General features: G+C 40.0%; 1 protein-coding gene across 2 annotated transcripts in view; it reads left to right on the top strand.

Annotated features, from left to right (window-relative positions):
* The first annotated feature begins 7360 nt into the window (after nucleotides 1-7360).
* The window catches only part of LOC127425688 (AT-rich interactive domain-containing protein 1A-like), a 106885-nt gene continuing 100635 nt past the window's right edge, over nucleotides 7361-13610 (top strand). For both annotated transcript variants that reach the window (XM_051671908.1, XM_051671907.1), the window contains exon 1: nucleotides 7361-8542. In XM_051671908.1, the coding sequence (XP_051527868.1) occupies nucleotides 7661-8542 (882 nt within the window). In that variant the 5' untranslated portion in view covers nucleotides 7361-7660. The remainder of the gene's footprint in view (nucleotides 8543-13610) is intronic.

Genomic DNA, 13610 nt, shown 5'->3' with positions numbered 1-13610 from the left:
TGACGTATCAAAATGATTTTGATAACTTTTTCTCAGGAGGGTCTGTTGATGATGTGTACCAAATTTCAGTTTTTTGGACACTGTCTGGTTGTCAAACATGTGCATAATGTGCTTCATACAGCCACTAAATATCACCCTGACACTAATTGGTCATTGCAAAATTGGCTCAGAAAGTGAAATTAGTTCTGACAAAGCATCGTCATTTTTTGGGAATTCATAAATGGAATTGTGACTTGAGTGTAAAAATACATTTTAGGGCAACTGTACAGGCCCTAATACATTTTAAATATGTTCTTCTCTTTTAGTTAATTAAAGATATATGATGGCTTATAATAATTGTTTAAAAGTCAAAAACATTCATTTTAAGCAAACAGAGCTTCTCTAGCAGTAATACTGTTCTTTAATCAGCGTATGCTCACATATTCTCAACAGGTTGTTATTATAAATAGCTTCCACTTACTATTCCAGTGAGAGTATCTGCCTAATATCTAAATAAGGGTGTAAATCTTGCGATTACAGTGTATTTTTGGCCAGGTTCCTCTTGGATGTGTTCCAGGCTTGTCATGTGGAGACTGGGGAGAGCCCTCGGCAACGGACCGCAGGTAATGCATCACGCTCAGGCTCATGGGTAGGTGGTGGGGGTGCAGAGTAAACAGTCGTAGATCACTGTCCCGTCAAAGATGGGCTGTGTCACGGTGCCCATGCGGGGAACTCACAGCCAGGGGCCTGACACTATCTGACTTTGAGAGAGCTTTCCATCTGAGTTCATTAGCAGGGTTTTACAGCATTTATGTGAGTTTAACCAGTGGTTCTCAACTGGTGGGTTGTGGCCCAAAAACTGAAATAATAAAATGCTACTAACCATATTATCATGCATAGTTAAGATAAATAGGCTTATCAACTTTTAAAAGAGAGGAGAAAATGCTTTCTGTATCTCTTGTTATTGACTGCAAAGGCGGTGCGTCAAATCAATCTCTATAATAATTTGGCACAAATGCATTAAATTTATAGCATTGTTAAAAGAGAATATCGTCCTTTTTAAGGACCAAAAGTAATAGCAATTTGCTATATTAACTGGGAAAAAAAAATTTCTTCAAACTCTGTGATTTAGCAAAATGGACAGGTTGGATGACACACCCTCATCCTCGAAAACCATCGACAAAACTACGCAAGGTAAAAGAATATACAACCCAGACTACATTAAATGAAGGATAATTTGCAGCGATGATAAAAATGGTTTATGCCAGCCATGATAGTAAATTATTGCCTGCCCAAACCATTAAAATTCAACAGACATTTAGGCCATGTCCACACTCAACACTAATTTGTTTTCATTTGGAAAACGCTTGCCATTATTTGTTTTATTTATTTATTTTTCTCCCCATTTTGGTATGCCCAATTCCCAGTGCGCTCTAAGTCCTCGTGCTGGCGTAGTGACTCACCTCAATCCGGGTGGCAGAGGACGAATCTCGGTTGCCACGCACAACTTACATGCGCCCCACCGAGAGAGAGAACCACATTATAGCAACCATGAGGAGGTTATCCCATGTGACTCTACCCTCCCTAGCAACCGGGACAATTTGGTTGCTTAGTAGACCTGGCTGGAGTCACTCAGCATGCCCTGGATTCGAAATTGCGACTCCAGGGGTGGTAGTCAGCGTCTTTACTCGCTGAGCTACCCAGGCCCCCAACGTTCTCCATTATTGCATACTTTGGAAAACGGTGATGTTAGGAACTGAAAACGGATTAATTTTTCTGTCATGTTAATAATTCTGCATGTCATTAGGCCTGTGTAGTTCATGATGATACAGTATTAATAAATGTTTCCATGTTTGATTTTAAGAAAATTTTTGTTTACTTTTTTCGTTTAACAGTTTAACTGTGTTGGGTCGCCACTTGACGTACAATATAGAATTTGAGTCCTAGAGCAAAACCAGTTGAGAACCACTGAGTTAAATAATACTTATTCAGAAGCTTAATTTATCCTTGGATAACTATGACTAAGAGCGTGAATGTGAAAATGCATGTAGGTGTAAAGATCTGATTCATCCGTTTCAAGTGGAGCGAGCTGGTGGCCAAGCATTTCTGTTGCTATTAAACCTGGTCGCTTAGTCTGAAAGCCCAGGAGTTTAGTCAGAGCCAAATGTTTCAAAGGAGAGTGGCCCCTAAAGTCAATGACATTCAATGAGCTCGGCTTCTAAAGGCCTTTGTGTTGGATTCTTAGCATTGAACTTAAATCTTTCCTTTACAACTGCCTATCTGCTTAACCACAGATATAATGCTACCTTCCTTTTTGAATAGTCTGGCCTCAATTTATTCATTTATTTTTTGTGTTTTTCTTTTACTTAAGGCAAGTTGACATATGTCCATGGACTTATTTTGAACAACATCAAGATTTTCACTTATAATTTATATGAATGAATGCACTGCATGCAGCAACTGGTCACCATTTCTTTTAATTTTATCTGCATTTTTAATCAACTTTTGTTGCCTTCACTAGTTCATTTTAAAGTGCACGCAAAGTAATTACTAAAGAAATACCAAAATGCTGTTTAAAATAGTTTTAGATGGAATACAGCACTTCTCAAAAGTATATCACGTCAACTACCTTATGTATGGCAAGCCCTTTCAACATTTAATCATACGTAGGATATGAGTTATAGATATCAACGATTACATTTTTTTCAGTTAAAATGGTAATTTTCGGAATTACTACTAGTAAAAGTGCTAAGTTTTGATATCAGTACTTACATTTGCACTTGTAAAAATGTTAATTCTTGATATAAAATTTTTTTGTCATTACTCATGGAAATACCCATACTTGATGTAAAAAAAAACGACATTTCAACTAGTAAAAAATATATTACTAGAGTTGTCGATTTAACGTGTTAATTCAGTGATATAAAAAAGAATGCAATTAATAATGTCTCTGGACAGTAATAAGGAAAATTCCTTCCATATAGGCAATTCAAGCTTGAAGTACCACCTGTTTTCTCCAGGGGGCAGTAAACGAAACTCCAGCTGTATAGGCAACGCGCATTTTATACAGAGAACAAACCACACTTACCGAAAGCAGACAACACAAGGTGAGAACACGTTCTTGCGTACAAACACAGCTTGATGGAGTGTAAATCCAAATGCAGGGATCTAAAGATGTATTTAATTAGACACAGCGACCTAAAAACTGTATGTGTATGACACCAACGCAACCGAGATGCTTCAAAAGCATCCTTAGACAAGCCTTTATAATAAATGTCAGACTGATTGACGAATTCAATTTCAAAATGGATTGCTGTGAACTGTAGAACAATGACTATGTTCAGTAATATGGAAGTAAATTATATATTGCATTATAAAGACACTTTTTGTATTTTCTTTTTTAATGCTTAACTTGTGTGCCTAAATAATGTAATGCATTCTGTATTACTATATACAAAAATATATAGTAATATATAGTAATATATATATATATATATATATATATATATATATATATATATAATTATTTAATCATTATATATTGAATTATTATTTGAGGGGCTTTCTCAGCAAATGCGATTAATTCAAATAAATAATCGGCATACTATGTATTTAATCCAATTAAAATTTTAGTCGAATGACAGCCCTAATAATTACTGATCTGTTACTGCATTTTCTCTAGTACAATTTCACAATGATTTATCATTTACTCCTGTTCAAAATACAATTAAAGACATCTATAATTACTTTCTTACTAATTCCAATTTAACATATGAGCAATGTACAACTTACTAGTAAAAACGATTTTTTTATATCAATAATTACATTGTTACTAATGCAAATGTTGATTCCTGATACCAACAACTGACTTCCAACTAGTAAAAATGCTGTTTCTGTTATCATATCTGTTATCTGATTTTCATTATGTTAACTTAAGATATCTGGAAATTAATTTCAGATATCAATTAACTGACACGTAATTAAAGATATTGTAAAAGTCTTTCTTACTTGTGACAATCACATTACAGATATCAGTAATTATATTTTTTTAAATTCAGTCATTTTTGATATCAAGAATGGGTATTTTGATATTAAGAATGAACATTTTAAGTAGTTCAAATCTAAGTACTCATATCATTAATCAGCATTTTTAATAGTAGTAATTCTATTGCTGATATCAAGAATTGGCATTTAAACGTGATTAAATGTCAAAAGGGCTTGCGATACTTTATATAAACTGTTGAATTATGTTACAGACTGATTCATAGCAAAGCTGAAGGAGTATATTTCAATCAGGGATCGATAATAAAAGTAACTTGCTAGAGTAACTGGTAAAAATGCTTTGGAAATAATAAAATGTAAACATTAAGTTGATTTTAAATGCAAAAAACAGTGCGAGAGATTCTTGACCCCCCCCCCCCCACACACACACACACGGCCCATCTGTCTACATTCTACCAGCACAACACTCTCAGTTCTGCTGATATAGTCAGCCACTGACTGCCCCTCCTCCTAGACACACACACACACACACACACACACATAGATACAGACACACTTTTTTAAACACATTTTGAGTCTGTTTCACTTTATAACAGTAACAACTTGTTTCTAAGCACTGACTCAGGTCAGGTTGTTTGGCGCCTTTTGCAGGCGCATGTTCTGCATTGTAGAGAGAAAGAGAATCTGCGCTGTGCATTCCCATCCCCCACAGCCAGATAGCAAAGTTCTGCTGCTTTTGCAAGCACATAGCCAGCCACTGCTGTGAGAAAGCGAGCGAGAGAGAGAGAGAGAGAGAGAGAGAGAGAGAGAGAGAGAGGCAGACAGGCAGAGAGAATGAGAGGGGGTGGGGAGAGAGACAGGGAGAGAGCCGCACTGTTTGAGTGGGGGAAAGAGCGTGGCTGTTTCCATTTGGTTATTGGCTTTGTGTACTCTCTGAGCTCACCAGTATCTCTTTACCAAACCAAATAAACGTTGTGCTTCAGAATTTGTGCTAGGATTTTGGTGTGCCTGATTTGATTGCTGCGGCCTACGCAGTTTTTTTTCTTTCTCTCTAGCTTGCGCTGCATTTCACTTTTTTTTATTTTTTTATTTTCACTTCCTGCTCTCGGTCCATCCCCCATCCTCTTTCCCTTTCCATCCCTCTCTCTCTCTCTCTCTCTCTCTCTCTCTCTCTCTCTCTGAAACACATGCGCACATACACATTAGCACACAGGCTGTAATTTCATGCTGTCCTCAAACATTATGCTGCTGCAATAAACCCTCTTATTTGCTGGCTGAAATACACAAGAAGGCATTATGTCCTAAACATTTGGATATGCACTGTAATGTATAACAATGATGCTATAGTATTGTATCTAGTATTATTATATTTATTTCTTTATTAGAGGTGTTTTTTCCATTATTAGTGGTGATTTGAACAAACCATTAACAATAGGTGTTAAACTTTGATGAGTAATGACACCCCAATTCATGTGGCTTGTTGAGTACAGGTGTACTATCACTTTTATAAGCAATCAGATTAGTGATTTTCATATAATGGATGAGAAAAATTCCATAGACCTCGATCGAAAAGTGACCACACATATCTAAGGGTCAAAATATCGAAAAGACTTCAGGGTAGGCTCTTTTGACTTGGTCTAGCAACCACTATGAAAACCTGAGCAACCGCCTAGAAACACCATAACAACACTGTAGAAACCACTCAGAACACCAGAGGCAAGAAAACAGTCAGGCCAACTCCAAACACCTAGCAAACACCCAAAACACCCTAGCAACTACCTTGCAACACACTAAGAACCACCAACACCTTGTCAACCGCATAACATCACCCTGGCAAACACTTTGAACACTTTAGCAAACGCTTAGAAACCCCCTAAAAAACACCATAGCAAACACCCAGAACACCCTGGCAACACACAAAAACCACTCAGAACACCTTATTAACCTCATAACAATGCCATAGAAACCACATAGAACACCAGAGGCAGGAAAACTGTCAGGCCAAACCTAGCAAACACCCAAAACACCCTAGCAACTACCTAGCAACACATTAAGAACCACTATCACCTTAGCAACTGCCTAGCAACACCCTAAAAACGCCATAGAGATAACTGGGGAAATTGTCAGGCCAACTCCAACCACCCAGAACACTCTGGCAACACACTAAGAACCACTCAGAACACCTTATTAACTGCATAACCTGGCAACAACTCTGAACACCTTAGTAACTGCCTAGCAATACCCCAAAAACACCATAGCAAGTACTGGGAAAATTGTCAGGCCAATTCCAAACACCTAGCAAACACCCAGAACACCCAAGCAACTACATAGCAACATACTAAGAACCAATATCACCTTAGCAACTGCCTAGCAACACCCTTAAAATGCCTTCTCAGTACTGGGAAAATCATCAGGTCAGTTCCAACCACCCAGCAAACACACAAAACACCCTAGTAACACACCAAGAACCACTCAGAACACCTTACTTTGAACACCTTAGCAACTGCCTAGCAACAACTTAATGAACACCCTAGCAGGTACTGTAAAATTATCAGGCCAATTTCAACCATCCAGCTAACACCTAGAACACCCTAGCAACACACTAAGAACCTCTCAGAATCCCTTAGCAACCACCTTGCAACACACTAATAATGCCAAGGAAACCACTCAGAACACCAAGTACTTGGAAAATTGTCAGGCCTACTCCGCCCAGAACACCCTGTCAACTGCAAAATAATGGTCGGGCATCCTAGCAACTGCCTGGCAACATCCTAAAAATGCAGTTAAAAAAGAAGGAGAAGAAGAAGAAGAAGAAAAAAAAAAAAAAAAAGAATACCCTAGCAAGTGCTGAAAAAATTGTCTTGACTTACTTCAACAATCACAAAACAATGCCCTGTGCAACCACTGTGAACGCCTTAGCAACACCCGAATAATGCCTTAACAAGTACCGGGAAAATTGTCAGGCCAACTCCAACCAACTAGCAAAAACCCATAACACCCTAGCAACACAATAAGAACCACTTAGAACACCTTATCAAGCGCAAAACAATGCCTTGGCAACCACTCCCAAACCCTAGCATCCAGTAGCTGCGAGTTTTGCCTGGTTTTCTTCAGAAAATTTAAAAATCCAGTTTTCTTTTTAACAGGTAAAATAATTTTGCATTCAATGATTAAAAAAAAAAAAAAAAATCCATAATACTATTTTCATTGATCGTTTCACATTAAAATCCAAGGTTCATCGACACAGTTAGGTTTTGCCCATTACACGGACTGCAAGCCCAACTATGTGAAAGTACCTTGAAATGACACGCTTCTCTCTCCGAGTCCGGATCCGCACCGCGAATCAACTCCATGCCGCGTTTTGCGTGTGACCGCGCGCTTCAGTAAAATGGCTGTGTCTCGCGGAGCCTCGTGCTGGTTTGATCGGTTTCTCTCTCGCGCTCTCCTTCTGTAAGAGGCCCCCCTCCACACACAAACACATACGCATATTTGTGTCGGTTAAATTCACTCCCGGGACGTTTATATTCTCCGCGAAACTTTTTGGACTCAAGAGTCGTGTTCGGGAGAGAAGACCGAATTCGGTCAGAAAAGTCGAGGGAATGATACGGGACACGGGCACGTCTTTATAAGAGCGTTGTATTTATATTCAAAGTGACTTGCAGTGAAAGAGAGGGAGATCATGGCCGCTCAGGTCGCCACTCTCAACACTAGCCCGCCCGCCGAACTCAAAAAACCGGAGCGGGAGCCGCAGGAAGACTCGGTGCTCGGAGAGAAGCAGCCGGAAAACAAGGAGCCCCGCGCCGACGGCGGATCCCCGGGCCAGAAGGAGCTGCAAGACGGGGTCGATGTGGGAAATGCTGCTGCTGGGGGAGGAGGAGACCCTGACATGAAGATCGGAAACGGGAACCCGTCCAGGGTGAACAATAACCAGAATGATTCCGGCGGACCTGAGGGGAACAACCACCCCGGCATGGCTCACCACCACACGGGCGCCTTCCCTCCACCTCCTTACGGCTACAACCAGCACTACAACCGGGCCCCTTTTCATCAACATGGCGGACAACAAAGCCCTGGCATAGCAGGGCCGGCGGTGATGGACCCATACCCGCCCAATTCGCACGAGCACGGCTACCCCAACCACTTCAACAACTACAACCCCTTCCCGAACCGGACTCCGTACCACCAGGGCCAAGGCTACGGCATGAATTCCCCGCGGAACAGTCAGGCGCCGGCGGCCGGGGGGCAGCCAGGCAAACAGCCGCCGCCAGGAGGAACCGCTCCGATGGTCGCTTCCTACAACAACCAGAGGTTTAACATGGGAACTCCTCAGCCCACCTCCACCCCGACTTTAAACCAGCTCCTGACCTCTCCCAGCTCCACCAGGAGCTACCAAAACTACCCAACCAGTGAGTACAGCAGCCAGGAAGGAGCTGCAAAGGGACCAGGGGACATGGGCAGCAGTAGTCCGTATGGTGGGGGCCATCCGGGCTGGCAACAAAGAAGCCATCACCCTTCTCCCATGAGCCCGGGAAACACTGGACAAGCCCTCAGCAGAAACCAGGTAAACTTCGCTGCCCTCAGTGCTGGTTAAACTGCGAGAGAAAGAGTCTGCCATTGTTTCTGAGTCTGCTCCAAAATGGCTGCCTATGTTTTTCATGCTAACATTAGCAATGTAAGCAGCTTTTATTGGCTGTAACCAGCATATATATATAATATGACTTAGGGGTAGGTGTGTAAAACGCATGTCCAGTGCTCGGGCAGGGGTGATGGGGGCATGAGTTTGCATGAGGAAATTGAGAAGTAATGCTAATTTCGAGGCAGGACTCGCTGCATGCATGCAGCAAAAAAAGACCTGCACAAGTGCTGTTTTGGAAAGCCCAGCTTTGTTGTTTTTGGTATTTGCTGTGTGGAAAGTTTTCACGTGTGTTTTTAAAAGCCAGTTCGCGGCTTAAACCGCTATACTGAAGCATTTTTTTGGGTCTGTTTCTTTAAGATACACAATTCTCTCGCAAATCGTTTTTACACGGCTGGTTTATTCCCACCCTCGCTGAGGCGACCAGAAATCTCTCAAACCGATGCTAAAACAGCACTTCATTACCACCAGAGAGGTAAAACTGGACTTTAAAGCCGCATTAGTACTAGTTAAGATCCATTTGACTGGAAAATGTCGTATTTGGGAGTGTTTCGAGGCGTTTTTCGGCCGTGTGTGTGTGTTTGTGAACAGTCTGAGTGATGCGAGTTAGTGCAGCGGGCTGCTTTGCTTTGGGATTTGAATTATGGAGGTAAAATCCTTCTGTCAAAGGCAGGAGACAGTTGGTCTTGGGTTGACACGCGAGCTCAAATCTGATTGGCTGCCTCATCTCCTGCGCCTGGCCATTTATAATTCCATCTAATGCAGCAAAGAGCCCCGGCGACGAGCTGCTCCACTTGCACTCACTGTGTGCATGGATGCATTTAAAGCCTCTAATTAACAGTTTCAACGCTTTAGATGGTTGCTTAATACTTGCAAAGAGATTCTCAAAAATCATGTTGATTAATAAGATAATAAAATGTCATTTTTATTAAAATACGAGGCACAATGTTTACCATAAGATTGGTGCTTGCATTTGCGTTGAGGTTTTTATTAAGGCTTTTGTACTATGAAGTTTTAGACGCATAGACCAATATTATGAATGTTTTGTTGATATGCAACTTTGCATTTAATATGAGTTCTGAGAATTCAATTTATCTACCTACTAGGTTACATCTCGTTTCTTGTCAAAGTTCAAGATAACTACATCCAGATTTTCAATATTTCTTATTGGTCTGTGCAGCTTTGTACCTAATCTTGCTCATTTTTTGCCATACTAAACACTAATAGAGGTATTGTATTAATAAGAATACTTGATCTTATTTTCTATAAGTTGTTTCCCCAATAAAGATTCTTCCATGCATTTAATATGAATAATTTTTGTTGATATGCAACTTTGCATTGAAATGCATGCCATTAGAGGACTTTACATGTCAGTGGTGCACATGTTTTCTTTGCATGGCCTGACATATGGAATAATATGAGTGTTAAGGAGTTATAGTGGTAATACATGTAATAATATAAGGAATTCCTCATTAGAATTCCAATTACTAGGTTGCATGGATGTTTATATCTGTTTATCTGAATTCAAGCCATCTACATCCAGGTTTCTTAATATTTAAATTGCTCTATGCGGTTGCTGACTTATCAGATGCTATTTTTTCGAGTTATTTGAATAAGAAGATTTGATACGAATAGGTGTCTAGTTTTTATAAAAAAATTTTTTTTTTTAATTTAGAGTCCTGCTTGCCTATATCATGAATCTGTTTTGTCGATATTCAACTGCAGGAAATGCAATGCATTTAATCAGTGTTACATTTCAGTGATACCCTGTTTTTTTTTATTTGCATGGCTTGACATTTCCAATAATGTCAGTTAATTGGTAATTGAATTAGTATTAGCGATAACGTACACCGATCAGCCACAACATTAAAACAACCTGCCTAATATTGTGTCCCGCTCGTGCCTCCAAAACAGCACCAACACGCATCTCAGAATAGCATTGTTAGTGCCAGGCGGGCTGGTTTGAGTATTTATGAAACTGTTTGAGTATTTATGTCTCCTGGGATTTTCACGCACAATAGTCTCTAGAATTGACTCCAAATGGTGCCAAAAAAAAACATCCAGTGAGCAGCAGTTCTGTGGACAGAAATGCCTTGATAATGAGAGAGGTCAACAGAGAATGGCCAGACTGGTTTGAACTGATGAAGTCTACAGTAACTCAGATAACCGCTCTGTACAATTGTGGCGAGAAGAATATAATCTCAGAATGCTATTCTGCGTTGCGGGTTTGTGCTGTTTTGGCGGCATGAGGGGGACCTACACAATATTAGGCAGGTGGTTTTAATGTTGTGGCTGATAGGTGTGTGAGATAAGGAATTATATCATAATTTGAATACCATTTGCTAGGTTACATGAATGTTTATATTTCTTATTTGAATCCAGGCCATCTGCATCCAGGTTTCGTAGTATTTTAAATGCTCTGTGCAGCTTCTAACTAATCAGATGCATTAGGTGTGACCATTTCTATTATACACAGTATCTCTGTAGTATTGAAAGTAGCATGCTCCGAGTTCATGCCCAGTAAACGTGTTTACAACCAAGTGTCACTGCTGTTTCTCTATCATCCTGTTCTCATTCTAAACCTGTGACGATCAACAACACTAATATTCTGTGTCTCCCGGGCTCGTGTCATAAATGCTCACCTTTTTGAACCCTCAGGAATTCCTGCTGTTGGGGATATCTGGTTTTGAATGAGAAAGTGCTTGAAGATGCAGTTGTTCTCATTTCTGAAAAGTGTTTTTAAATGACGCTCATTTCCAGTGCAACAGATCTTTCCCTATTGTGTCGTTGCCATAAAGTGTATGGTAAACATTTATATAGACATACCCTGTATAATATTTTAGGAAACAAATATGAAAGTCTTGGACTTTTAAAACTTTTGCATTTGTGACAGTTCCGTTAATGAGAGCATGTTAAGTTCACAGTGACATTATTTTGTTAAATATAATACGTGATTCACTTATAATTCACAAACATTGCACATTAAGCATGCAGTTACCTACTTACAGGTTTAAATACTTAATGTTGTTTGTATGCTTTTTGCTTTTGTAGACAGAATACAGATATGTATGGTCTCTGAATATTGTTGAACATTTATTGCTATTAAAGGTAAACCTTAGGCCACATCCACACTAATATGTTTTCATTTGAAAATGCATTAATTTCACAAAGTTTTGGCCTTTTGTCCACACTAAGACGGCGTTTTTGTCCAGCGAAAACTGAGTTGAGGGGATACATTTGAAAACATCTGCATTGTCGTGTGGACAAGGAAAATGGAGATATTTGAAATGATGCATTTGTTGTCACATGACGCAGTCACGCAGGCGATGGGAAGTTTACTAGGAATTGCTGTCTGGCGGCGGAACAAGAGGACAGTTGTGTTTCAGACTGTACATGGAAATGATGCAGGGACAAGCTGCGTTTAGTATTTTTGCATTCGCATTAAGGGGATTTAAGCGTTTTCATATGTGTGGATGAGCAACTTTTGAAAAAGACAGTGTGGACTGAGAGCGATTCAAAAAACCAAATTGTCGTATTCAGATTTATCCGGACAGCTCTCTACATTGCGAGTAAATCACTCGCATATGCAAGTAAATTTCGCACTATGTGACCAAAAAACATCTGTTATTAACCACTGGCAAGTAAATATTAACATTTCACTCACCAGTGATAAGAGTTGTGTAGTGTCGAAGCACCGAGGCCCTTTTACTGAATAAAAAGCTGTAGATTAAGAAGTCGGATTCAGCCTTGTCTTTCCCTGCATGCTGTCTCATGAGCGCGCAGGTAAAAGCAATTGTGTCTCATTCAGTTGAACTCCGAGCATCTCAGGGAACTGCACCGTGGATGTCACGAGCAGCTCTCTTGAGAGCGTGTGAAGTTGAACCACTTCTCAAGCGCTCTGATGTGCACGCTGTCTACAGAGGCTTGCGCCAAACTCCCGCGAAAATATAAACAAGGTATAAACGTATTAATTTTGGGAACGCAAAACGCTCCAGTTTCATTTAACGGCCATGTAATGGCAAATGTCCATGGTCATTGTGGGTTTATTCACGCAGTGTTAATAACAAGCAGTGAGACAGAGGAGATGCCCTGCTCTATTTCTGTGGAGATGATAAAATGCAAGAAACAGAATCTCAAAGTCTTCCTTCACATACTTTGTTTTTCCGCGTGCCTTTCCGTCTTACTCACGGTCAAGCGCTCTAGTCTTTCAAAGTATGCCATTTGACCGCGAGCCCATACAGGCATCTTTGACTCAAGTGCAATACGACTTCTTCGTGTTAGCAAAAGGCCAAGCGCATGCGCCAACAGCATGCAAAGACGCAAACTGTCGTGCGTTTAGAAAAACTAGGCTGCATGCAGACACGCACTGTGCGCGAGATGTAGCGGCATACAGAAACTGATGTATACGTTGGCCTTTAAGTTTTATTGTACAAAGTTGCCAATTGAGATTGGTCATTTCTTTTGTGGGCATGTTAGATTATCTCAAACATGTCAGATGGAATTTGATGACACATTTTCTGTGTTGTTTTAAGGGAAAAATCTATGTAATTCTCTGGAATGTATTTTAACATTGTAAAATGTGTTGAAGTCGAGAGTACTACGCTCTTATTGGTAGTTGAAAGCATATTCACATTAGCTAAAATATTTAATAAACACACAAAGGACTTGTAATGATGACTGTTCTAATTTAAATTGGTGGGTGAAGATTCTAAGGAGTTCTTGTTATATCTTTGATGATTGTGGATGTGTTTGTATTAACTGAACTGATTGGGCTGTATGACAGCACACAAAAACAGTTACATCTTGTGTAATCATACTTTCAGTCTCAAACAGAATCACTACATTTCTGCATGTATTTGTGTATTAGAAGCTATCATTTGGGGGCTGTTTATGAGCAAGAGAAATTGTGCCTGGGTAAAAGGTTTTGTGACCAGATGTTTGCATGAATGTTCAAATAGACTTCTTGGGCTTGAATTGTAGATGATGTGTAATTTTC

Source organism: Myxocyprinus asiaticus, chromosome 34 (genome assembly GCF_019703515.2).
Source record: "Myxocyprinus asiaticus isolate MX2 ecotype Aquarium Trade chromosome 34, UBuf_Myxa_2, whole genome shotgun sequence".
Lineage (NCBI taxonomy): Eukaryota > Metazoa > Chordata > Actinopteri > Cypriniformes > Catostomidae > Myxocyprinus > Myxocyprinus asiaticus.
This window is presented reverse-complemented; position numbering and strand designations above follow the sequence as displayed.